The sequence below is a fragment of the Phoca vitulina genome, unplaced genomic scaffold (assembly GCF_004348235.1).
Source record: "Phoca vitulina isolate PV1807 unplaced genomic scaffold, GSC_HSeal_1.0 scaffold50, whole genome shotgun sequence".
Classification (NCBI taxonomy): domain Eukaryota; kingdom Metazoa; phylum Chordata; class Mammalia; order Carnivora; family Phocidae; genus Phoca; species Phoca vitulina.
The window spans coordinates 6,193,488-6,219,796 of NW_022589753.1; the positions used below are offsets into that span (position 1 = coordinate 6,193,488).

Here is a 26,309-nt window from a genome sequence, read left to right on the forward strand (position 1 = left end):
ACGCAACAAACTACGGCACGTGGCTGCCCTCTAACCAAAATCTGTCCGAGTGGTTAAAAAAGCTTTATTTTAATTTCAAGAAGGTATTTCCTTCCTGCTGAATTTCTAGGTTTTGTTTATTTTACAGACCAGATAGGAAATGTGTTCATTACAGTGAGTTTTTGTGTTTATAAAAAGTATAAAAGTATATCTACATATAAAAGTATATATATATAAATGTATAAAAAGTATAAAAATGTCTTTAAAATTATGCCATTATGTTTCATGTTTGGGGCCATCCACAAGCGTTTACTGACCTGGCAGAGAACACTGTAACTTGGCATATTTGGGCAGGGACTGCTTTTTATTTTTGAAGCGGGATGGATAAAAAGGAACTATACAAGGAAAATACATACATTTTTTAAATTCACAACCCACAATCAGCATTCACAGCTTTTACTGGTTCACAGTTTAAGAACACAAGGGGAGCTCAAAAGGCTGCCTAGTCCATGCTTCATCCAAATGGCATCTGTAATAATGACGCAGAAGGGCAAGGGGCTAATGTCAATGTGAGCTAGAACACTGCTCAGAAGCAAATGGGCTTTTTAAATAGGCAATGATATGACTTTTTATTGAAACCAGGAGCCAGGATTTATAAACAAGAACAAAGTAATTACTAACACATAGATGTTTTACCTGATGATCAGTCTCTTCCTAAATTTCAAAGGTGATGATGCCTTCATGCATTAATAATTAATCAAAATGCTTTTGGTCACCTTTGTTCCTGCTAAACCTATTCAGGCATTTCTGTAGGGCTCCAGAAAGGCAACTCAATTATTATCAAATAATTTCATTAGATAAAGATATTTTATTTTATTTTTTTTTAAGATTTTATTTATTTATTTGACAGAAGAGAAAGAGATAGCGAGAGCAGGAACACAAGCAGGGGGAGTGGGAGAGGGAGAAGCAGGCTTCCCGCGGAGCAGGGAGCCTGATGCGGGACTCGATCCCAGGACCCTGGGATCATGACCTGAGCCGAAGGCAGACGCTTAACGACTGAGCCACCCAGGCGCCCCAAGATATCTTATTTTTAATCACTGAACCCCTCTTTAAAAATAATCATAAACTCATGTCAACAAGTCAAATTCTGCCATCACAAAACTTCTCTTGATTTGTTGCTTCATTTACTGGAAAGAGTTATAACATGATACAGAATAACAGCATAAAATGAACTCTGAATAATGCAGAACAGGACAGTATCTATGTCCAAAATAAATATTTAAGATTTTTTTTTAACCTGCCAAGCTAAGGGCAGTAACACATGAAAATATGCTCAACATCATTAAACATCAGGGAAGTGCAAAGTAAAACCACAATGAATCACCACCACACACCTATCAGAATGGTTAAAATAATGAATCTGATCGCACCAGGTGTTGGTGAGGCTATAAAGTGACTGGAACTCTCCTACACCGCTGGGGGGAAGGCAAAATGGCACAACCACTTTGGGAAAGAGCAGGCAGTTTCACTGTTAGGTATTTAACCCAGAGAAACAAAAACACAGGTCCTATTACCACCACCCTGGAAACCTGCTGACTTAACATTCCAGAAGTTTTTACACTAAGGGCTGTTTTAATAAAACTGCCATTGCTCCTAATTTGGAATTGTGTTTAAAAGGAAGAGAATATACTTTCACTAACTGCCCCCACTGTGCCAAAACAAAATCTTTTTTTTTTTTTTGAGATTTTATTTTTATTTATTTGACAGAGAGAGAGACAGCCAGAGAGGGAACACAAGCAGGGGGAGCAGGAGAGGGAGAAGCAGGCTTCCCACAGAGCGGGGAGCCTGATGCGGGGCTCGATCCCAGAACCCTGGGATCATGACCTGAGCCGAAGGCAGACGCTTAACAGCTGAGCCACCCAGGCGCCCCCAAAACAAAGAAGTATGCAAACATCATGATTATGAGCTTGCTGAAGTAAGTCATCAAGATCTTCTATTACGTCAGGGAATGGAAGGAGATCTCCAGCATCACAAGTATTGCAAATGGCTACTCAGTGCAATGTGCAGCCTGAGTCCATCCAGGATGGCTGTGCCCAATTTTGACATCATGTTATGGGTAAATAAACACTGGAAAATAAACCACAAACCCACAGTGTATCTTTTACTTTTATAAACATGATTTGTGGATAACTTTTCAGTTTTCCCAAAGGCTGATATATATTTCAATAATTTGAATACATCAGTGTTAATTCTGAGTCGGCATAGGTCACCTAACCAACTACCATATGTTTTGGTGCTGAGGGCTATACTTTTCAATAAAGCTGCTGAAATACAAAAACAAAAACAAAGGGCCAAAGACTTGTGCGTGAATGCTTATAGCATCTAGTAATATCCTAAAACTGGAAACAATTTCAATGTCCACAACAGATGAACAGAGAAGCTGTGGCACGCCCACGCAATGGAATCCTGCTCAGCAGTAAAAAGGCAAGGACGGTGATAAATGCAATGATGTGGGTGGAATCTCAAAATCAGTATCCTAAGTGAAACAAGCCAAGCAAAAAGCACACGGTGTAGGGCTCCATTTATATAAAGTTACAGAACATGCCAGCAAATCCACTGATGGATTTGCCAGAGACAGGGTGGAGTAAAAGGGGCCCGAGGAAACTTTTAGGGGTGAGGGGAATGCTTGTCATGGTGACCGTGGTGATGGTTTTGCGGGCGTGTATGTATAGAAAAACTGAGCGTGTTATACACCTTAAATATGTGCACTTCAGTCACGTTGCAGGTTGGGGGAGGGCTGCCGCACCCTAAATTCTCCCTCTTGTTCTCTTAGGAAGCTTAAAGGAAAACATTTCATACCATAGTGATGAGAAGGCCCTTGGAGCCTGAAACATGAGCCAGCTGCGAGCCTCGAAGCCCGGACTCCTCCTGGGTGCAGGCATATGCATCTTCGTTTTTCTGTATTTCCGGACTCCAACCCCTGAGGAAGCAGAGGAGGAACCCACCTACCCAGCAGTAGTGGAATGTGGCTTTTATCCGGACGAACTGTGTTCAGCTTTATTTGAAGGGAAAGGGGCCGCCCTCCAAATTGCAAGATTTTGCAAAAACCCTCATGGTTCTCAAATTCTTGCTCATTTACGCACACCAGGAAATTGCTCTAGGATTTCCCAGGAGTTGCATTTCATAACCAGACCCTTGTCTGCAGAAGAGAGCAATTTCTCTTTGGCATATATTATAACAATTCACAAGGAGCTGGCAATGTTTGTGCAGCTTCTCAGAGCTATTTATGTGCCTCAAAACGTTTACTGTATTCATGTTGATGAAAAGGCCCCGAAGAAGTACAAGACTGCGATGCAAACCCTGGTTAACTGTTTTGAAAATATTTTTATTTCATCAAAGAGAGCAAGAGTGGCTTACACTGGCTTTATAAGACTCCAGGCAGATATTAATTGTATGAAAGACCTGGTCCATTCCAAATTTCAATGGAACTACGTCATTAACCTTTGCGGGCAGGATTTTCCAATAAAAACCAACAAAGAAATCATACGCTACATCAGAAGCAAATGGAATGACAAAAACATCACTCCTGGAGTAGTTCAACCACCAAACATGAACTCCAAGACAAGTGAAAGTCAACCGGAATCCACCCCTGAAGGAAATATCTACGTATCTCCAAACAAAAGATTCAAGGACGAACCGCCCCGTAACTTAACAATTTATTTTGGAAGCGCTTACTACGTCCTAACGAGGAAGTTTGTAGAGTTTGTACTAACTGACAGCCGCGCAAAAGACATGCTTCGGTGGTCCAAGGACATCCAGAGCCCGGAACGACATTACTGGGTGACTCTGAACCGACTGAGAGGTAAGAACAACCCAGCAATGTGGCGTCTGTTCAGATCAGAGGCAACAACAGAAGTTTACTCGAGTGAAAACGCTATTTCACTACTTTACTATGGCTCAGTAAATAGCTCTGCATTTTGCAAGACCTTTCACTTGAGGAGTATGGGAGGGTCTGGTTTTAGGGGTCTGAAGTTTGCTGAGGGTGCCCCATGTTCCCAAACCAGCCCAGTTGCTTTTTTGTTCCCTCTCTGAAAAGAAGTCCTACCAGCATCTGAGCAGAAATCTTCAGAAACTTCTTCATTCAGTCATTAAATACCACTACGTACCTACTAGTGCCAGACATTATGCTAGGGGCTCTTTAAGAAGAGAAAATATTAAAAGTAGTAATTTTTTGGATGGCAGATAGGATACCTCAGATAGGTTCCCTGAGAGGCAGAGGGAGAGCTGATGTCCTTCTTTACGTGGACTTATTTTCTCTTTGCGTAAAGCTGAGCGGCTCCTGTAGGGGATGTGACTTCAAGTTCGAACAGCTAAGCTAATCGGTCCAGATGACAGTGCAAACACTGGATCCAGTAGAAACTGGTTAGGATCTTATTATAATCTCTCATATCCACTGAAAATCCTATTTTCGAATCCCCTCAGAGGGCTATCATGGGGAAAACACAATCCCAAGAGACCCAACATCATCAGGCCAAGGGTGCGTTGTACGCGTTCGGTGAGTTACTGGGGATGGAGAAAGGGATGAAAGCGAAGCACAGTGCCGGGACACGAGGCCAATGTGGTGCTCCCCAGCCGCCCCCAAAGTGTTAGCCCCTCATCAGACCACAGCTGAACACTTGGAGCGAGGCTGGACCCCCACCCCTGGACTCCCGCCTGTGCAGGAAAGGGGAGGGCTGGCGCAGAAGTGGTAGCCAAGGGCTGAGGAGCTGCCTGCGCTGCAATGCCTGGTCTGCTTCCCCCGCAGACGCCCCGGGAGCCACACCGGAGGCCGGCTGGGAAGGAAATGTTCGCGCTGTGAAGTGGAGACAGGAGGAAGGAAGCGTTCACGATGGATGTAAAGGTAAAAATCAAACCAAACCAAAAGCAAGCCTTCCCGTTGTAGGCAAACTTGACAACTGCTGCCGGGGTAAGGTCGGGAGACACAGACGACCGTTAGCAGAAGTAGTGAGGGGATGAGTGAGGTTCCAATTCCATGGGGTCAGTTTTTTAAAAACTTCTTATGTAATTATAATACCTAGCAAGCAAAGCGCACAAATCATAAGTATTTGGGCTGATGCATTTTCACAAAGTGAACACTAAACCGGGCTGCAACTTTAAACAATACACAAGCTAGGCAGTTTCTTCCACCTGCTCCTAGAATTCAAACTCAACATTTATTTAAAAAAGCTCTGGGTCCCCCTGTGTCTCTACTAGAATAGACGAGGGAGTAACACAGGTGTATGCTCCAGAGCAGGTTCTTAAGTAGTTCTTGCTGAAGGAAGGTCTTTTCGCTTTCTGCCCTCAGGAGACTCTCCCCGGGAGCTGTGAATTCTTGTCTGGTGTCCCAGAGGTTTTAGTTACCAGGACAACAGAGAAAAGACAGACCTGGGGTAGGGACGGCAGTGTCCCTCTTTGGTGGACAGGCTAGAAAAGCACTGGCTGACAGCAGGTTCTCAGGCATCACAGTCTGGGGGGAGATGCCTAGGGACTGGGAGGACCGGAACCGGGCTCCTGTCGCGTTGTTCAGGCCTACTCTCGGGGCGCCGGCTCTCCCTGACCCCCCTAAAGCCCGGGGTAGGGCGGCTGCCTGAGAGGAGCACACAGTCTCGGGGAGAAGACGGAGGCCAACGGTCACAGCGCCACGTCCACAAGTCCAGTGGGGAGAGGTGCAAGCACTCTGGGAGCCCGCCCGGAAAGGAAAACGAGGTGTCCAACCTTTATGGGGCCGCCAACCGTGTGGGACAGAGAAGGCAGGAAGAGCGGGGCAGACGTGCGTGCAGGCGGCCGGGGTAGAGCATCCTCTGTCCGAGGGGATCTGGCCTTCCCAGCCACGCAGGCGGGACCACCACATACAACCACCTCTTCTCACTGTGCATTTGGGTGTGGTCCCCGGGCTTGAGTGACATAGACCAGCTAGCCACCGGGCTCACCCAGTTTTCAAGCTGTTTAAAAGACTGACCAAAACGTAGCAGGTTGCAGACAAATGAAAAGTGTAAAACCTAACATCACAGTAATTCAAAGACGAGCAATTCCTGCTGCCATGTACGCAGCCACCCTCCTCTGACAGGTACCAGGTCCGGAAGGGCTAGAAGAATTTTCTAGATGTTTTTAATAAATATTTTAGCCAGGATTCAATTAGGGAGCTATTCACACAGTAAGAAGGTTGACAGTCAAACAACAGGCTAAGGAGCAACCCTGACCTTTCTTTAGAAAGCAGGTGCTTGTTGCCATTACACACTAGGGTTGACAAGACTGGTAAATAAATGCTCGGGTAGGGGTGGGGCCGGGGGCTCAGATTCCTCCTGAAAACATGATCACTCACAGTATAAGAAGTCAAGAAGGGCTGTTGCTATCAATAATAATGATTTAGAATTCTTAGAGTGACAACCTGAATATTTCAATGTTTGTCAAAAAGCCCAATTACTGTGAATCTTAACAAAAATCATCATTGCCCCAAAGTAAACACTTCAGAAAGTTCTTGCCATTGCTCACTTCAGTGTGCAAACCATCCATAGTAAAGCAGCGATGTGGCCCCTTCCTCAGGCCGAGCACTGGCGGGTGAGTGTGGCAGACCCTGCCCCCCTTCCAGAGCCCGGCTCTGGGCCTGCAGTCCATCCTCACAATGACTCGCAGCTGTTAACTACCATAGTCACACTTTACAGAGAAAGAAGCCCAGGCTCTGAGAAGTGAGGTCACTCCCCATGTCACAGGAAGTGGCAGAGCCGGGTCTCAAACCAGGAGCTGCTGCCTGGGGCCCCTCCACTGGATGAGCTGACACAAAGAGGCAGAGTCACCCTGTTGTTATTTGTAATCACCAAAACAGCACGAGCCCGACTCTGAGGACTTTCCATTCGCTTGTGTTCCCTTCCGGCTCAAACTCATGTGTGTGCAAATGACAGAATTATCCAGTTACAATCAAGGTGCAGCTGAAAATCTTTTCACTCTGTCCTAAGTTTTTCAGACTGCCTGTCTTCATATTCAGACTTTTCAACTGGTGAAATGTAATTCTACTGATACTCCGTGACACTGTACCAAGAATACCTACCAGAAAGATTTCAGTCATGACGACAGCTGCGGCTTAGAGCGCTCACCCTGCGAGAGCTACTTGGCCCTTTACCGGATGAGCGCCTGCTCGCCAGGGGAACGTTCTTTCCACCTTTTTCCAGGCTCACCAACAACACTGGATGATTCTGTGCATGGAGTTCCACCCCTTTCCTATATTTCCCTCAGACAGGTTTTTAAAAGTAGGATGACTGGGTTGGTGTGGAGAGAAAGGAGGGCAGAGCTAGGCACAGAGCAAGGTCTCCAAGATGGGGAGACCGTTCCCTCACACGCAAACTGAGCACTCGCTTCTCTGGGAACCGAAGGTGGAAATGGAGTCACCTCAGGGTGCTGGTGGGAGGGTGACAGAGAAGGAAGCGCCAAGCACAGCGTCAGGCACATGAAACATGCTACTGAGCTCATCTCGAAGGAATTCAGCACTGGATTCTAACTATCATTCCAACTTTAATTCCTTCCATTTGTATCACACACTCACTCTGCAAGAGCAAGAACCGACGGCAGCAAGGACCTGTTACCACTGATGCAATTCTTGTGAACTACCCACAACCGAGGAAAACAAAGTTCGTAGAACCTAACAGAATTTAGAGTGGGCCAGGCAAATGAGTGCTATTACACCTCTCTCGTGTGTTCACTAATAACGAACATTCCACAGCATTCCCTTAAAGTAGCCATTAAACATGCCAGAGATCACTGACAGAAAAAACAAAAACAACCCTGTCCCCACGGATTCAAAATCCAACACAGAAGCCCCGGTCAGAGCGATCCGGGAAATCATGGTCGGTCTGAGCTCCTGTGAAGCAGGGGCCTTTACAGATGATCCCGGGAAAGTGTCCCTTTTTGTGTGTGAATGTAAACTGACGACACAAAGGCAGCTCGGTTTTTGTGCTTCTTTCTGCAGGCCGCTACGTCCACGAGAGCTGCGTGTATGGACCAGGAGACCTGCCGTGGATCATTCGGTCGCCTGCTTTGTTTGCCAACACGTTCGACTCAACAGACCCTCTGGTGGTGACGTGCCTGGAGCGGTGGCATCGGCTGCGGGTGCTGCGACAGGCAGAGGCTCCTGTGCAGCCTCAGTGGCGTTTCCCACAGGACGGTCACTTCAACAGGAGACCGAGCCACTGAGCGGGAAGCTGCAGAGTGTTTGCTTTCTTACTGCTACGCACCTGTTCCTGACTCGTAATAAGAGAACTCTGACCCAAAGAAGGAAGAATGAGAAATGATTCCTTGATACAAGCTAGTCATCAGATGAATTTAGAAACATGCTGTTGACAAGCCGTTCCTATTAATTGTAGGCCACTTTTTAGCTTTGAGCAAGAAATCAAGAGAGGAAAAGTGACTCAAAGTACTGCTGGGGGCCCCTGGACCTGCCAGCTGGACTGCTTCCGTAAACAGTGGTGGCAAATCAAAACCTCCCAACACTAGATCCTGACTCAAGTTAGATAAGAACACATCTTATTTCTAAGATACTATTGTGTATGAGATTCTAATAAAGAACAAACTCCCACTGGAAACGAAACTCTGCTTATCTACAAGAGTCCTCTTTGGCTGCCAATAATGTTAACTTTGTTCTGGTAATCCTAGAAAAACACAGAAGAGTCTACTTCCTTTGGGTAAAATGAAACTAATCCAGAGTTGAAGCACACTTTCTTAAAAAGGTTGCCATACGTTTCCGCAGCCTCGCAGCGCTAACAGCACCGTCTGCCCTGATGGCTCGCTCTGTGCTACGTCTGGGCTGCCCCATGCCAGTGACCACGACCACGACCATGACCACAGGGCCTTTGGGGCATCTGAAATGTAGACAGTGTGACTAAGTGAATTTTAATCTTTATTTTTAAAAAATGTAATGAACTGAAATTTAAATAGTCACATGTGGCTGGTGGTTACCATACTGAACAGCACTGGCCAAAGGCAGGAATGATCTTAATTTTCTCTATGCACAGATTCGGGTCTCTAAACAGTCCATGGCTTTTTCATCATTCTGTGAGGACTTTCTCTATATTCTCTTTCTCTAAAATAGATTGTGGCATCGTACAAGACTGAAAAGGTGAAGTGGCACAACATGGAACAACCAAAATAAAGGAAAAGCAGGAACCACAGGAGAAGACACTAAAGAAATAAATGTGTAACTCACAAGCAGAGTCTAAAGCCTCAGTGAACTGAAGCTTTGCAATAAAATCAAATCAACTTAGTCAATGCAAATAGCCCTTGGAAACCACAAAGCTAAATAGAAGGAAAAGAGGCTCTGAAAGCAGGTCCCACAAATCAAATGTAAGTAACCACAGAACATTAAAATCTTCATTTCAACAAACATTTCTCCCACTTAGACACCTGATTTCAAGGAAAGCACACACAAAATGTTCAGACTGTCAAAGACGAGAACGCAAGAGCCCCACGACAGTACAGCTCTGCTTTTCTACACATTTTTATAGGCAAACACAGTGCTCACAAATGGTGCCAACTGGCTACGTTCTGAAAGCTCAAATTCACCACGACTGTGTCTCCTATATTTTATGACAACTCACTAGCAAGTTAAGGGCAAAACCCATTAAAAAATAAAAGCTTGTATCTTTTCAAGTTACTTGAAACACAAGCCTGCCTTCATTTTGTTTCAATGTCAACTGAATATTTCATTTCAATGTCAATTCAATAGTCACACATTAGAAGGGTCTAATCCGGGAATCTACTTACCAGATTTGCCACAAGGATGAAGCACTTAGAATGATTTCTGACTCATCTCACAGATGAGGAAACTGAGGCACGGGGCAACAGTGGGACTTTCCAGGACCACATGGCTAAACAGGTGGAGCTGGGATTTGGACCTAAGCAGGCAGCCTGGCTCCAGAGTCCAAGCCTTTACTATACCACCTCACCCTCATACAAAGAAACGAACTCAAACACAGAGCCGCCCTCCAAGGGATCAGATATAATAGAAAAAGCTATCTCAACAAATCATTCCAGTAAAGATAAAATAAATAAATAAATAAATATATAAAAATAAAATAATAGGGGCGCCTGGGTGGCTCAGTTGTTGAGCGTCTGCCTTCGGCTCAGGTCGTGATCCCGGGGTCCTGGGATCGAGCCCCACATCGGGCTCCCTGCACCGCGGGGAAGCCTGCTTCTCCCTCTACCACTCCCCCTGCTTGTGTTCCCTCTCTCGCTATGTCTCTCTCTGTCAAATAAATAAATAAAAATCTTTAAAAATAAAAAAATAAAAATAAAATAAAATAAGTAAGAGTAACTTAAAGGCATGATGCAATGAAGCAGCAGGAGATTCAGGGAAGGACAAGCTGGGTTTCAGCAGCGTGCCGGGGGAACAATGGGAGCTGAGGGTGACAGACAGGCAGCCACCAAGGCTGGGACAGGCCAGGGAGGCCAACAGAAAGCAGCAGCCTCCGTTGGCATTAGAACCAAGAAACTACTGTTCACTCTACTCTGAGTCAGACTCTGTGTTCATTTGTAATAAGAAAATTAAATCACGTGCAAAAAGCATGTCTGAAACAGACCACTACTGACTGTACCTTAAAGGTGATGCATTAATTGGGATCTTGAGATAATTTCCCTTTTTCACAGTAGTACCTTCTTGCTAACAATGTAGACTCTGCTGTTCCATTTTTGTATTAGATTTCTCTAACATGTGAAAAAGTTCAAGGCTGCCTGTGTTGCATGTTATGCAGTTCCCTGAGGTTTAATACCTCCAAAGACCATAAAGATCGCAGAAAGCTAAAATTACCCGCCGGACGTCAGAGCTTGAAAAAAAATCAGCATTCGCAGACCACTTTTGAAGATACCACTTTCCCTAATATTTTCTCCCGTTTCCATTCCTTCCCCACAAAAAGACAGCAAAAGAGTAGTGCCCGGCTGGCTCAGTCAGTGGAGCATGCAACTCTTGATCTTGAGGTGGTAAGTTCAAGCCCCACGTTGGGCATAGAGATTACTTTAAAAAAAAAAAAAAGAATCAGCATGAATGTAAATTTTTGTTTCACTTCTGACTTTAAAATATCCACATATCCCACTCAATGACCACAAAGCCTAAATAAATGAAGCAGTGGCAAGTCAAATGCTACTGGTCACAACTCTAACCTCTAAATCAGGGATTCTCAAACTTTATAGTGCACGCAAATCTCCACAGCGGGGGTGTGAGGGTGGGGAATCTTGTTAAAATGCAGATTTTGATTCCACAGGTCTGGAGAGGGACCCAGGAGTCTGCATTTCTTAAAAGGAGGGGAAAAAACCCCTCCCAGGTGATACCAATATTACAGGACCGTGGATCATGCTTTGAGTAACAAGCACATCGTTTATTTGGCAAACTAATTACTCCAATGTGTTTCTCTTTATTACAAGAAGGGAAGAAGACAGTGGGGAATACAATTAATTTTTTGGCTAGTCACTTGTTTATAGCAAAAACAAACCAACCAACCAACCTAGCAACTACATCTCTCTGGAGCCTGTTTACAGAAATCAAGCGTGCACGCCGTGTGTTTCAGAACACACAACCAGAGCGATCTCAAACCCTTGAGTCTCTTCTAATGAACTGAAAAACCAAATGTATATGAAACTACAGAGTGGGAAGTAGAGAAAACGTACACCCTAAATATCCCTGAGGTTCCCAAGGCATTCTTATGACACTGGTTTCTCTAAATTTCAGACATTACTTAAAAAACCGAAAATATTTGTTTTAGACTGATGCTGTGGCTTCACCTCACTTCACTGACATTTCCCTGATGCACTGCAGTTCCTGGAGCTGCACATGACTCTTCCTTTCGGCAGTCTTGGCAGAAATGGCTGCTGTCCACTTCTTCCTGGGCATCCAGCTCTAGTACCTTTCCCAGGCTTCCCTGCAGTTCGGTGTGGCCACACGACTGAGCGATGGACAACGGAACGGGAGCAGAAGCGATAAGCACCACTTCCCGGCCTGGGCCATAAAAATCTCCTACGCTGTATGCTCCCCGCCCTGTTCCCATCAGTCAGCTGAGTGCAGAATACTCCAACCCCAGCAGGAGTCCGAGTCCTTGAGTTTCCCTTGGAAGAAAGCTGTCCGACCAGGAACTGTCACTGCATTAGACACCGGAACGTGAGGGCTGTGGGTCATACCAGTTAGCCAACCTTGAGTGATACATTTAGTATTCCTACACTTTAGAGACTTAAATTTAGACACAGGAGTTGATTCCTGATAGCAGTATATAAATTTGTCATTTATTATTTTAAAATGTTATTGTTTGGAATCTGGATCTAAAAGGAAAGTGTCTAAGAATTTATTATAATCCTTCATTTTACATATTAGAATCTGGGGCCCTGAGAAGTGATATTCCCAAGCCAGCGCTGGTGTGTGACCCAAAGCTGATCCATACCAGGCTCTCAGTGTTGGTTATGTGGATGAACGCCTCCCACTCAAGTGGGCCACTGGCTGTCCCACGCTCTGTGATTTTCTAAATTGCACAGTGTCATACGCTGAATGTGTCCCCCACAAAAAAGTTGAAGTCCTAGGCCTCAGTATGTCACAACGTGACCTTCTTTGGAAATCAGGTCACTGTAGATGTAGTTAAGACGCAGTTACTGGGGTGGGCCCTATTCCAACAACTGGTGTCCTTATAAAAAGGAGAAATTTGGACACAGAGACAGACTCCATAGAGAGAAAGCCATAGGAAAACATGCAGGGAGAAGACGACCATCTCATAGCCCTCAGAAGGAACCAGCCCTGCCAGTACTGTGATTTTGGACTTCACGCCTCAAGAACTATGTGTAAATTTCTGTGGAGTCACCCAGTTTCTGGGGCCTTGTTGTGGTAGCCGGTATTAGCAAACTAATACTTGGAGTTTTTTCCGAAAACATTTCCTGAAACTTCCTGGAGGATAGCCAGTGTTCTGTCTTGCCTGCCGGAGGTTTCGACAGCCATGGCAGCCGCCCTCATGAGACAGGAAGAGCTGGCGCTCCTGGTTCTCACCTGCCCTCTGCCCCCTTGTGCAATCCTGACACCCTTAGTTCCCCTTTCCACCTGCTTCCTTCCCTTCCTTTGAAGTGCCCAAGGTGCTGACATTTAAAAGTTCACAAGCGTCCAGTAAAACTTCTCAAGTACCAAAAAAAGGTTTCAGACTTCCCTTGCAATTATTTCCATAAAATCAACTTCTCTGTAAAGCTCTGTGCAGGCAGTTCTGTTTTGCTGCAAGTCTGTTAACGTGGTCACTGATGGATGTGTGAGGTCAGCCTATGAAAAGGACAGCTTCATGCCATCTAAGGGATGGTGACCAATACGGGCAGAAGAAAATAAAAGTCTGGCTGCTTTGGATCAGTCAGTCCCCCAAGCCTGGCTGCCCACTGGAATCGTTCTGGGAACTCTCAAACAAAAGCAGAAATCCCTGGGGCTCTACCCCAACTGTGAAGATTACAGATTGAGTGGGTCTGAAACAGGGGATGGAGCATATACTATTGTGGAGGTTCTACCGCACAAGCCTGGTTTGGGAGCCACCGATTTAGGGTATTTGGCTTCTCTAATAAATTTCAGCTTAATCTGCCACCTTCTCATATTTCTTTTCTTTCAATCCTGGAAGCAGACTTCCAGAATGTACTTGCAAATGTCTAACACATAAACAACACCTTCCATACTACGTGGGAAAACACACAGACCTGAACACAATGTATGCGGAGTTGCCTTCCTGCCCGAAGGAGCCCCAGGCCAGCCATGGGCCGGCTCCCACGGTGCTTCCCCCACAGAAGCCCCGCGCACACCTGCTGCCAAACGGCTCCTCTTGGTCAGCCGTCACCCTCCGTGCGTCCTGCACAGGCCTACATTTATGCTCCCAGAGGCGTCAACGGCGCCGCACCGCACGCCCACCTGGACCTGCTCCCTGGGCTGGCCCTCGAAGTTTCCACCATCCAGTCCGACTCACTTCCCAGGCCTCTCTCCCGGCTGGCACAGGCCGCACTGCCCACGTGAGGACTACACCTCGCACTGCACCTCCGTCTCCACGGGCCCTTCTGATGCAGCAGCTGCTCTCTCCCTCCTCTTCTCAAGAGCCCCCGCCGCCCCCACCCACATCCTACCGCCACCACGTGCGACCTGTCCCATAGCTTCAGGCATCCCTGCCCAGGTACCATCAGTGTCTTGGTGTATTTCTGTGAACGAGCCCATTGTTTCTCATTTTACTTAAATTTACTTTAAACGTTAACATTATCTCCTGCCATAAATATCAAAGCAGAACCCCCTGCCACTACGGCAGCCTCTCTCCGAGCTCCGGGACATCGCCCTGTGTTCCCTTCCCAGCACTGGTCACAGTCACCACTGCCGTGCTCAGTTCTCTGAGCACCCCTCTCCAACTGGACTGTGGGTTCCGTGGAGGCAGGGGCTGTATCTGTCTTACCCACCAGGCTATCCCACCGCACCGTGCTTAAGACAGAGGAGGGCCCCTCACAGGCGTTCAGTGAAAGCTGCTGAATGAAAGAACAGTTCACAACAGGGAGAAGCAGGGCGAGGGGCCCAATGAAACCCAAGCAGAGTTAATATGGGTGAAAATACAAACAGGAGCTGTTGGCATCCATGACATTAAACTAAGTGATAGGTTTTCCGTGGCCAACAGAACACCAGAGACACAAACGTCTGGGTCTGCGGTAGCAACACCGGGAAAGCAGGGCCATCAGCATTTCCGTCATGTGAGCTGCATGGGGGAGCTCCTACATCAGGTATTTGCTCCCTCGTGTGAGCACTCACTGAGGACATGCGACATGCTCTGGAGGTGAGAGATGGACAAGTCTTGCTCCTTGCTCTCAAACACTCACGGATGGAGCACAGAGGATTGTTAGGGCAGTGAAAATGGTAAATACATGTCATTATACATTTGTCCAAACCTACAGAATATAGACACCACCAAGGGAACCTTAAGAGATTTGGGGTGATGGTGTGTCGATGTAGGTCCATCAGTTGTAACAAATGCACCCCCCCACCCCGTGGGGGCACTGATAATGGGAGAGGCTGTGCGTGGCGGCGGGGGGGGGGAGGGAGTGCAGAAGGAATAGAGAAAATCCCTTACTTTCCTCTTAAGTTTGTTATGAAAACTACTCAAAAATAATAATAATGAAATAAAGTCTTACAGAAAAAAAAAAAGGAAAAAAAACAACTGTTCCAGTCCAGTGGGGAAACCATGATGTAACTACCAATTACATTCTGATGAGATCAGTGGTATAACAAGGTGCCCAGGGAATGGGGAAGGCGGCTTGGCAGCAAGGGTTCACAGAGGAAGCAATCGCTCTGGAGCTAAGGTTCACGGGGGGCATGACCTCCCCCAGCTGGCAGGTCAGGGCAGAGGGAACAAAGGCACACACAGGAGGTGGTCAGGCGGCCCGAGCTCGGCCGGAGCTGGCCAGGCAGGCAGGGACACGTCACAAAAGGCAGTCTGAGTCTACACCCAGCAAGGATGAGCCATGGAAGGGTTTTAAGCAGAGAAACAACGAATTAGATCTGTTTCAGAAAGAACTGAAAGATGCTGAAATGCCACATGGAGGGAGGGACCCTAAACCATCTGATTTCCTCAGCTACTAAGACGGAAAAAATGATATATGCCAACAACTCACTGTGTGACAAACTTCTGCTTTTATCTCTTTCAAGGCTCGTTCAGAAAACACACAACCACAGCACCGCAGGAAGCAAAACCTGGAGAAATAATCCAAAATGGAGGATGACTTAAATAATAATTTAAAAATGATCACCCAGATTATCGGTTAACATTTGTTCAGTCTGTACAAAGGCCAAAAACTACAAAGAGAAAAATGGTCACATTTGATTCCGTTAAGGAAAAAGAAATTAGTATGTCCCATATATATTTATTTATATACTACTTTAAACCAGAAATATAGGCCATAGTCCCATTCCTGGTCCCTTGTAATAATCCTTTAGAATAATGTCTCTCTGGGCGCCTGGGTGGCTCAGTTGGTTAAGCAACTGCCTTCGGCTCAGGTCATGATCCTGGAGTCCCGGGATCGAGTCCCGCATCGGGCTCCCTGCTCGGCAGGGAGTCTGCTTCTCCCTCTGACCCTCCCCCATCTCATGCTCTCTCTCTGTCTCATTCTCTCTCTCAAATAAATAAATAAAATCTTTAAAAAAAAAAAAAAAAAAAAGAATAATGTCTCTCCTACAAAAAAAAATAAATACGTTAAAGAAAAAAAAACCCACAAACATAAAAAGTCAAAAGACAGAACAGGAACTCTTGGGAGAGACTATTTTAAATATATATGAGATTCAGTGTTTTTTTTGTTTGCTTTAGATTTTATTTATTTATTTGAGAGAGAGAGAGCACAAGCAGAGTGAGCGGCAGGCAGGCAGAGGGAGGAAGAGAAGCAGGCACTCCACTGAGCAGGGAGCCTGATGTAGGGATCGATCCCAGGACCATGGGATCATGACCTGAGCCGAAGGCAGACGCTTAGCTGACTTGAGCCACCCAGGTGCCCCGAGATTCAGTGTTTATGAATATTCAGAAAGGTCTCAAAAAGCAAAAATAAACAATGTATTAGAAAAATGGGCAAAGGCATTAACATGCAATTCATGGGAGAAATATAAATGGCCAAAACATAAAAATGCTTAACCTCAACTGTAATTAAAGAAATTCACTGCAAAACAATGATGTGCCATGTTTTACGTATCCGGCAGTAATGAGAGAGACTAAAGTTATCCAGCTAGAAACAGAGGAAACAGGCATGTCTGTTGGTGGTGGGCACAACACAGTGCGTCTTAAAAGGACAATTTGTCAGTATCGAGGAAAAAAAGCACTTTTTGGAGCATCTCCTATAGAAACATGCTCACGAGCGTGCAAATGCATAAATATGTATTTATGAAGTTGTGTAGGACAGTGCTGCTCGTAACAAGGAAAAAGAGGAAAGCACCTAGATGTTCATCAACAGAGGAATGGTTACATAAATTATGAACACTCACACAGCTATTAAAAGAAGCAAGGTAAATCTGTATGCGAGGCCATGAAAACATGCTCACATTAGACAGAGAAGTAGGAAACAAAGAGGTTACAAGATATGTCTAATACGTTTCCACGACTCTAAAGAATATACATTTATTTATATTTCCAATGTCAGAGATGTAGGGAAGTGTGGAGTATGTGTGTTGGTGCTGGGCAGGTCTGGGGTGGGGGGGGCGGCGCTGAAACTCCAAACAACTAAGAATGCTGCCATGGGAGGCGAGGACTGGGGGAAAGGGGCAAAACTCACCTGCACATTTTACTTTATATATTCCTCTAAAAATGCCACAATAGAAAGTCCCTCCAATTCCTTAGGGATTATAGTGGATACAGATTGCCTTAACAAAAACCCAATTAATAACACTGTACTACATTCATTTACTGTTGTTTAGGACCAAAAAAAAAAAAAAAATCCTTTTTTATGGATACTTACTAATTATTAATAATTTAGAAAATTATTTTTTTAAAGATTTATTTATTTATTTGACAGAGAGAAGCAGCAGAGGGAGAGGGAGAAGCAGACTCCCCGAGGAGCAGGGAGCCCGATGAGGGACTTGATCCCAGGACCCTGGGATCATGACCTGAGCCGAAAGCAGACACTTAACGACTGAGCCACCCAGGCACCCCAGAAAATTATTTTTCTTTAAACAAAGGCTCAATGTTTTCATTACACTAGTCATTTATTTCTATTTTTCTCTATATTTAAATCTTTATTATATAGGCTTTAATAAATGTATGATTTTCTAGTGTGGAGGCCATATTAATAGCAGGAGGGCAAAGCCAAAACAGGCAAAGCTCAATTAACTGGGAAGAGAGAAGAGAGGAGATTAACCAGTGAAAAAGGGGAAAAACTAGAGAAGCCACAATCGGAGCAACAGGCTACAGGTAACCCCTGCTCAAGACCCCAGAGTTGAGTCTGTTTCTGCTAAGTTCCTCTTTTGAGGTGAACCATGGTTTTCTTAAAAAGAAGTGGGAAGCCAGACACAAAAGGTCAAATACTGAATGATTCTATGTATAGGAAATCTCCAAAATAGGCAAATCCATGAAGACAGAGAGCAGACCGGCAGTGGCCAGGGGCTGGGGCTGGGGGAGTGGGAAGGGACTGCTCTGTGGCTACGGAGTTTTCCTTTGGGGGGAGGGAAATGGAGGGAAATGGAAGCAGACAGAGGTTGGTGGCTGCACAGCATTGTGGTTGTACCAAACACCCCTGAAACATGCACCTTAAAATAGTCACTTTTATGTTACAACTTTAACCTTGAAATAATGTGTGTGTATACCACATACTGAAATGCACACAAAAGTGGGATGAGGTGAGTCTACTTCCCCAGAACTTTAGCTTTTTATTTATTTATTTATTTATTTTTTCCTAACCCTAACCCTAAACCCAACCCCAACCCCAACCCAGAACTTCAGCTTTTTAATTAATGCATTACTTTTTCTTTCTTTCAGCTTTATTTAGGTACAACTGACAAACACACATTTTCTATATGTAGGGTGTACAACTTGATGATCTGATGTACGTATACACTGTGAGATGATCATCACTATCAAGCCAATTAACATATCCACCACCTCACAGAGCTACCACTAAATGGTAAACTCTGAGAGGCTTAAATGATTTAAAGTCAGACTATCCGAAGAATATAATCTTTTTTAAAAATTAATTAATTAGTTGATTTTTTTTTTTTTTTTTAAAGATTTTATTTATTTATTTGAGAGAGAATGAGAGACAGAGAGCATGAGAGGGAGGAGGGTCAGAGGGAGAAGCAGACTCCCTGCCGAGCAGGGAGCCCGATGCGGGACTCGATCCCGGGACTCCAGGATCATGACCTGAGCCGAAGGCAGTTGCTTAACCAACTGAGCCACCCAGGCGCCCCTAGTTGATTTTTTTATGTAGTGTTCCATGATTCATTGTTTGCGTATAACACCCAGTGCTCCATGCAATACGTGCCCTCTTTAATACCCATCACCGGGCTAACCCATCCCCCCACCACACCCCCCAAAACCCCTGAAGAATATAATCTTTAAAAGCCCCTTGGGCCTAAAATTTTACTTCTCTCCAAATCCACAAAGCCACAGGTTATGCCATTTCAGGGCATGGTGGTCAGGCTGTCTGGCCTAGTATGCCACGCACAGCGCATACACGTCTGTTCAACGGATGTGTACAAATGTGCCAGAATGCTCCAGATTCAATGTGGTTGTTTATAGCTCAAAGTTTTTACTTACTTGAGATTCTCCCCGTTTCACCCCCACCCATTTCCTGAATGAAAATAGTAAAAAAGTACTACCTTTCAATAAGTAATATGTTAGATGGAAGGTTCCAGATGGCAGGTGGGACTACCAGTTATTATTTCTAAATGGTGGGAAAAGAGTTGAAAGCTTTGGCTTACTGAGACATTCTATAAAAAGGCACCTGCTACAGTCAACATTCATATTTTTTAAGGCAGAAATATACAGGTCACTTATGTTTGCTATAGAACTCTTGACCTTAGGATTTCTGGTGCTCTAGTCAGAGGATTTGTTCGCTACAAATTCAAAGCAAGTTATCATTATCAGCTAGGTCTTCAGCTGACTGGCTGAGCACACACTGGGTGACACTGTTTTCCACCACACAGTTTTCAGCAACTGTAAGGAAATCGGAGCTGCCTGATGGGCAACATTTGTCCTTTGCTTTATTCCCGTAAGAAAAAACCAAATAATCCAACTCAGGTCTCATAAAGTGTCACATGAGAAATTTTTAAAATCCCTCTTTACTCTAAGTGCTCCTACTCTCAAGAACAGCAAGCACAGACACCAAAGTTGAGTGGACTTGGTGGGACACCCCATGAGAAGCGGCTGTGAGGGAACGAACATGGTCTCATGGCAGCACCACTGCCTCTCAGACACAACCCGAACCAAAGGCACCTTAAAGAAGACGGTGTGATGAGGGGCCCCTGGGGGCTCAGTCGTTAAGCATCTGCCTTTGGCTCAGGTCACGATCCCAGGGTCCTGGGATTCAGCCCCCTCCCCCCCCCAATCGGGCTCCCTGCTCTGTGGGAAGCCTGCTTCTCCCTCTCCCACTCCCCCGCTTGTGTTCCCTCTCTCGCTGTCTCTCTCTGTCGAATAATCGAATAAATAAATAAAATCTTAAAAAAAAAAAAAAGAAGAAGAAGAAGACTGTGCGATTATAAAGCTACAGCACAAACCCTAACAGCACCAGGATTATCTAACCAGACTCCACACCATCTGCCCCACATCCCTTACTGACCTGTGCCGGCCATTCATCTCCAAGCCCACAACGGGGCAGATGAAACGTGCCCGCTGGAGGTCATCGTGTTTGTCACCTTTCGTGTTTCCTTTGTCCCCTTCCCAGGCAGGATTATCAGAAAGCCTTAGTTCTGTCACATTCTGTGAAAAACCATCCATAGTTTAAGAATTCGTCTGATAAATGGATCATCCTTAGCCTCAATAACCACCTAAATCGATAAAGAAATTGTTATTCCAGTCCTTTCCCATCCAAACCTTTTCTTCCTAGCTCCTTTCCTTTGGCCATCGATTTTAACATGGATAAAAAAATTAAACCATAAACTGCAATAGAAAACAAGAGTTTTAAAATTCACTGACTGGCAAGTGAATTAGTTAATTTCTATTTTATAAATATTTTGCTATCTAAGGAAAAGTACCTTTGGACATGAAAAATAAGTCCACTAACAGAAAGCTCTGTATTAATTTCATCCAGAAAGGAACATTTTCTTTCCCTGCAAATGAATCCTCACTGAGGCTGTTCCATATTCCTGGTGGCCCATGTTTATTTAGTAATTGAACAGACAGGGGCGCCTGGGTGGCTCAGTCGTTAAGCGTCTGCCTTTGGCTCAGGTCATGATCCCAGGGTCCTGGGATTGAGCCCCACATCGGGCTCCCTGCTCGGCGGGAAGCCTGCTTCTCCCTCACCCACTACGCCTGCTTGTGTTCCCTCTCTCGCTGTCTCTCTGTCAAATAAATAAACAAATCTTTAAAAAAAAAAGGTCATGGATAGTGAGTATTCTCACCTGTGAGATGAGATAAATAAAATCTTTAAAAAAAAAAAAAGAATTACTAATTTGCCTGAAATTATATCTTGTATCCTGTAATCACTCCAAGAATTCAAACAAAAGGCCTAATATAATAAAAAATTTACAAAGAAAGAAGAGAAAAACCCAAAGCCTTATACGGAGAGCCAGGGACTCTGGTTCTGGGTTGGTGCTTCATTAGCTATGTGGCCTCAAAAAGCCATGGATAGGGGCGCTTGGGTGGCTCAGTCATTAAGCATCTGCCTTCGGCTCAGGTCATGATCCCGGATCAAGCCCCCATCAGGCTCCCTGCTTCGCGGGAAGCCTGCTTCTCCCTCTCCCACTCCCCCTGCTTGTGTTCCCTCTCTCGCTGTCTCTCTCTGTCAAATAAATAAACAAATCTTTAAAAAAAAAAAAAAAAGTCATGGATAGTGAGTATTCTCACCTGTGAGATGAAGTGTCTGACAAGGTTGATGGTCCTCAAATTCTCTACCACCTTCCTGATGTTTCTCCCATTGACCAGATTTGCAAGATTTTGGTCTCTTAATCAACTTCCTTTACTAAAAAACTTGTTTTTCCATTTTATAAAAGAATTTTAACTGTCAATCAGAACGTCTAATTAGCAGGAAATACCACACTGACTTAATAATGATCTACCTTATAAAATTCTCTAATTCTGTAAGTGTCTTCCAAATCAAAAATTCAAGTAGCTGAGTTTTAACTACAAAAATGATGTCTCCAAACATTTATACATCACATTGTTTTCAAAGTTCTTTTGCACATATTAAATTATAACAAATTTATAAGGCAGGAAGGACAGGCATAGGAACTCTTAGCTTGAGCTTTAAGTGACCTGCCCCAAATCACACTTTCTTTTCTTTTCTTTTTTTTTTAAAGATTTTATTTATTTACTTGACAGAGACAGAGATAGCAAGAGCAGGAACACAAGCAGCAGGAGTGGGAGAGGGAGAAGCAGGCTTCCCGCTGAGCAGGGAGCCCGATGTGGGACTCGATCCCAGGACCCTGGGATTGTGACCTGAGCCGAAGGCAGACGCTTAACGACTGAGCCACCCAGGCGCCCCCAAATCACACTTTCATTAGGTGGCTGGGTGGGACTAGAATTCCAAATTTCTGAGTTCAGTCTATAATGTACATGAATTCTATAAAATAAACGTTAACCACTGAGACCCCTGGAGAACTTCAGAATCACTGGTCTTACCTTAATGCTTTTAATGTGAGATGCTGCCTTCCCAAGAGCCTTTTCCGAAGATTTGTCCAATAGAAACTCAATGACGGCATCTTTGTTATAAAGTCTGCAACAATAAGGATGAGTCAGAACATTCTAGCAACAGTCAACCTCCACACAAAGGAGTAAGACAAAATTCAGTACAATCCAAAGTCATTTACATCTGATAACAGGAATGCCCTGCATTATTAAAAAAGTAAATTAAATCCTGTCTCAACTATTCCCAGAGTATACAAAGAAAGAAACTAGTTTAAACCAAGGGTTGCAAACTGGTGGTCTGAGGGCTGAATGTGATCTGAACAGGATCTTAAAAATTGGGAAATGTAATGTAAAAGTACATTTTCAACTTTTCCTGGGAAAAACAATCAGAAGTTCTGGAATCACTAGGCCCACATTCTTGAACTGCAACAACTGGCTGGAAATGAGTAGCAGCTACCCTTTTAGACAGGACATGAACTGTCCAGTTTCCTCCAGTCCCCACCATTCCCTACGACCCCACATAGCTCCTTCATGCATTTATGTTCATAACCGAGCTCCTACTGGCCCCTGAATTTTCAGATCCTGGATTAAATAAACCAAACTGAATAGAAAAATGCAGAAGTATGTTCAGAGACAGGGAATAACCACCTAGGCTTCACAAATTTGTTTGAGATGATTCACATTTCATGAATCAACTGCATTTACACATTAAAATTCTTTTTTCTTCACATTAAAATTCTTTTAAAAATTAGTTAATAAAAACTCATCTCAATTAAGTAAAAGGAACCATACCTGCCAAGTTCACAGGCAACTATTGGTCGCCTTAATATTTCTTGACTTAGAGTACAATAGTTCCATTGGGCCACTAATTCAGCATCTTTGTCAACCTAAGAAAAGAAAAGAAATCCTTCCAATTAACTTTCACCTCTGAAAGATATATGATCCACAGTTCTACCTATAAGGGCTTATTTAGTTATACCACATGTGATGATTTTTGCCTTTTAAATCAAAGATAGCGACACATGAAGCTGGGATTAAAAAGTCCAAGTAACTAATACCATGTCAAATCAAGTTCCCACTAAACAGGACATGTCAACAAAACAGTTCATATCAAGTCATTAAATTGCTTATACAAGCTGCATATAAATATTAGTGTCTGTATCTTTTTTATTTTTTATTTTATTTATTTTTTCTTTTTTTTAAGATTTTATTTATTTATTTGAGACAGAGAATGAGATAGAGAGAGAGAGCATGAGACGGGGGAGGGTCAGAGGGAGAAGCAGACTCCCTGCCGAGCAGGGAGCCCCTTGTGGGACTCGATCCCGGGACTCCAGGATCATGACCTGAGCCGAAGGCAGTCGCTTAACCAACTGAGCCACCCAGGCGCCCTGTATCTATTTTTTAAAGTTTATTTATTTTTTTAGTAACCTCTGCACTCAACGTGGGGCTTGAACTCACGCCCCCGAGATCAAGTGTCACACGCTCTTCCGACTGAGCCAACCAGGTGCCCCTAGCATTTGTACCTTAACAGTGAGTTAGAGAAGCAGGACAGAAAAAATAAGCAATACAGGCTAATTTCTATCAGTGGGAAAGGCTCCAAAGTTTTAGCTGAATTTAAAGACTGAGAATCTAGAAAATAGTTATTTTTTTTAAGTTCAGCACAAAGACTATATAATTCTTTATAAAAATCAAATCCAAACACAAGACCTTCTACTGCCCTCAAATGATATTTCACCTATATAATATTCCAAGTCCCACTATTTTCCCCTTCTAAAATGCCAAACCTGGATAATAGGAGGGCACAAGTGGGAGAAAGTAGGAAGAGGAAAAAAAAATACGGAAAAATTCCCTTAAATTTACTTTTTGCAGTAACAACTGCTTGTTTACTGTGTGCCAAGTGCTGTGTTAAGCAGTTTCTGTGACTTAATCTTTTAGCCCTCATAAAAACCCTAAAACTTAGTATTTTTACTTTGTTACTGAGGAGATGGAGGTACCAAGAGGTTAGGTTACATGTCCAAGGTCTCACAGCAAGCAGATGAAGAAGCTAAGATAAGAACCCAAGCAGGCTGGCTCCAGAAACCAAGTTTTGTGGGTTTTTTTTTTTAGATTTTATTTATTTGACAGAGAAGGGGGGAGGAGCATGGTGGAGGGGAGTCTCAAGCAGACTCTGCGTTGAGTGCGGAGGCCAAGGAAGGGCTTGATCCCATGACCCTGAGATCATGACCTGAGCCGAAACCAAGAATCAGACACTTAACCAACTGCACCACCCAGGTGCCCCAGAGACCATGCTTTTAATCACTACTTTCAAAAAAAAAAAAAAAAAAATCACTTTCTACCGATTTTCTATTATTTCAAATAGAACAAAATAAAAACAAAACCCACACTACTGCAACTGTTATTCTATCCATACCCCAGATCCAAGAGCTATACTTTGGTTGCTTAAATAACTTTTATCAAAATTCACAGTGTAGCCAAGCCCCAAGAAAAACCTGCCACCAGTGAAGTCGATTTACTACACCCATTGCAGAGTCAAAAAAGCCACGTTCAGCAAGTCCAGGATCTCCTTTCTGGATCCCTCACCTGCTTTACCCATAGTACTTTGCTGATTCAAAAGATAATTGGGATAGCTGGGGACAGGGAGAAAAGTGATAAACTAATCCTTACCCAGGTTGGTAACGCCAAAAAACTTCTGAAACATTTTTTTTTTTTTTTTACCAGGGTCTCTCTTCAGGGAAAGGTCTTAAATTACAGCAATGGTTTTACCAGACCAAACACACCATGTGAGTGATCAAAAATATTAAATTATTATATATCTATTTGAAATGTAAGCAATGCAAAGCCTGAACTCTGTTCACTGCCGTGTCCCCAGGGCCTAGAATAGTGCCTGTGATAACCATTTAATAAAGTATTTGTTGAATAAATAAGGATAACAAAATCCATCCTGCCTGAGCACTCTGGTTGTCTCAGATCACCCTTTCTTCTTTTCTGTCCCCTTCTGACACCTTACCAAGCTTTTCATTAAGCTACTCCTCTTCAGCCCTGGTCACAAGTTAATGAAACTAGCTGAATACTTTTTTGGAAAAGCTCTCATGAGTGTTAACTATTTAGCATTAGTCTATGCATCTGCAGGTGTGAGGAGAGGGAACACTCCATCCTCTTGAGAGTCCATTCATTCTCAAATTCAACACATTTACCAGGTGTCTACTGTGTGGTGGACAAAGGTAAGACACAAAGTCTCCATTCACGTCTGAGAAAGACAGACAATAAACAAATGAAAACAGCGATAAGCACTATAAAGAAAAGTAAAGCAGCAAAAGAGGATAGAGAGCGATGGAAGTGAGATGTATTTTGGCAACAGTGGACTGAAATGACATCTGAGGAAAGAACTGAATGAAGTGAGGAAACAAATGATATGAACATCTCAGTGAAGAACATCATCAGGTTGTGGAAATTACACTCCAGGCTGAGAAACAAAGGCCTGTATGGCTGAAACAGAATGAAAGACCCGGAGAGGGGTAGAAGATGAGGTGGAGCGGCAAGGCATCTGATCACACAGGACCTTGTGGGATTTTGTTCTGAATATAACAAAAAGCTGCTGGAGGATTTTAAATATAGTAGTGATACACGAGATTTACCTTTTAAAGATTTTACCTTTAAAGATTTTCTAGCTGCTCAATAGAGAATATATGCAGCATCCACATGTGCCAAGCACTGTATTAGGTACTTTACATGCCTTCTGTTATTAAAAAATAATTACTGGGGCGCCTGAGTAGCTCAGTCTGCCTTCGGCTGGGGTCATGATCCCAGGATCCTGCGATCGAGCCCCACACAGGGCTCCTTGCTCAGCAGGGAGTCTGCTTCTCTCACTCCCTCTGCCTACCGCTCCCCCTGCTTGTGCTCTCTCTCTCTCTCTCTCTCTGTTAAATAAATAAATAAGGGGCGCCTGGGTGGCTCACTTGTTAAGCATCTGCCTTGGCTCAGGTCATGATCCCAGGGTCCTGGGATTCAGCACCCCCCCCCCCC

General features: G+C 44.1%; 2 protein-coding genes across 3 annotated transcripts in view; one reads left to right on the forward strand and one right to left on the reverse strand.

The window, feature by feature from the left end:
• The window catches only part of RTF2 (replication termination factor 2), a 37,813-nt gene that overhangs the window by 10,183 nt on the left and 1,321 nt on the right, over positions 1 to 26,309 (reverse strand). For both annotated transcript variants that reach the window (XM_032387641.1, XM_032387642.1), the window contains exons 2-5: positions 23,079 to 23,173; positions 22,281 to 22,374; positions 20,281 to 20,420; positions 15,643 to 15,721 (exon numbers count right to left, since the gene is read on the reverse strand). In XM_032387641.1, coding sequence (XP_032243532.1) covers positions 15,643 to 15,721; positions 20,281 to 20,420; positions 22,281 to 22,374; positions 23,079 to 23,173 — 408 coding nt within the window. The remainder of the gene's footprint in view (positions 1 to 15,642; positions 15,722 to 20,280; positions 20,421 to 22,280; positions 22,375 to 23,078; positions 23,174 to 26,309) is intronic.
• On the forward strand, positions 1,951 to 10,011 carry LOC116621703 (beta-1,3-galactosyl-O-glycosyl-glycoprotein beta-1,6-N-acetylglucosaminyltransferase 7-like). Its single transcript, XM_032387643.1, has 3 exons — positions 1,951 to 3,841; positions 4,784 to 4,879; positions 7,979 to 10,011. The coding sequence occupies exons 1-3, from the start codon at positions 2,872 to 2,874 to the stop codon at positions 8,200 to 8,202; spliced, it is 1,290 nt and encodes a 429-aa protein (XP_032243534.1). The 5' UTR covers positions 1,951 to 2,871; the 3' UTR covers positions 8,203 to 10,011.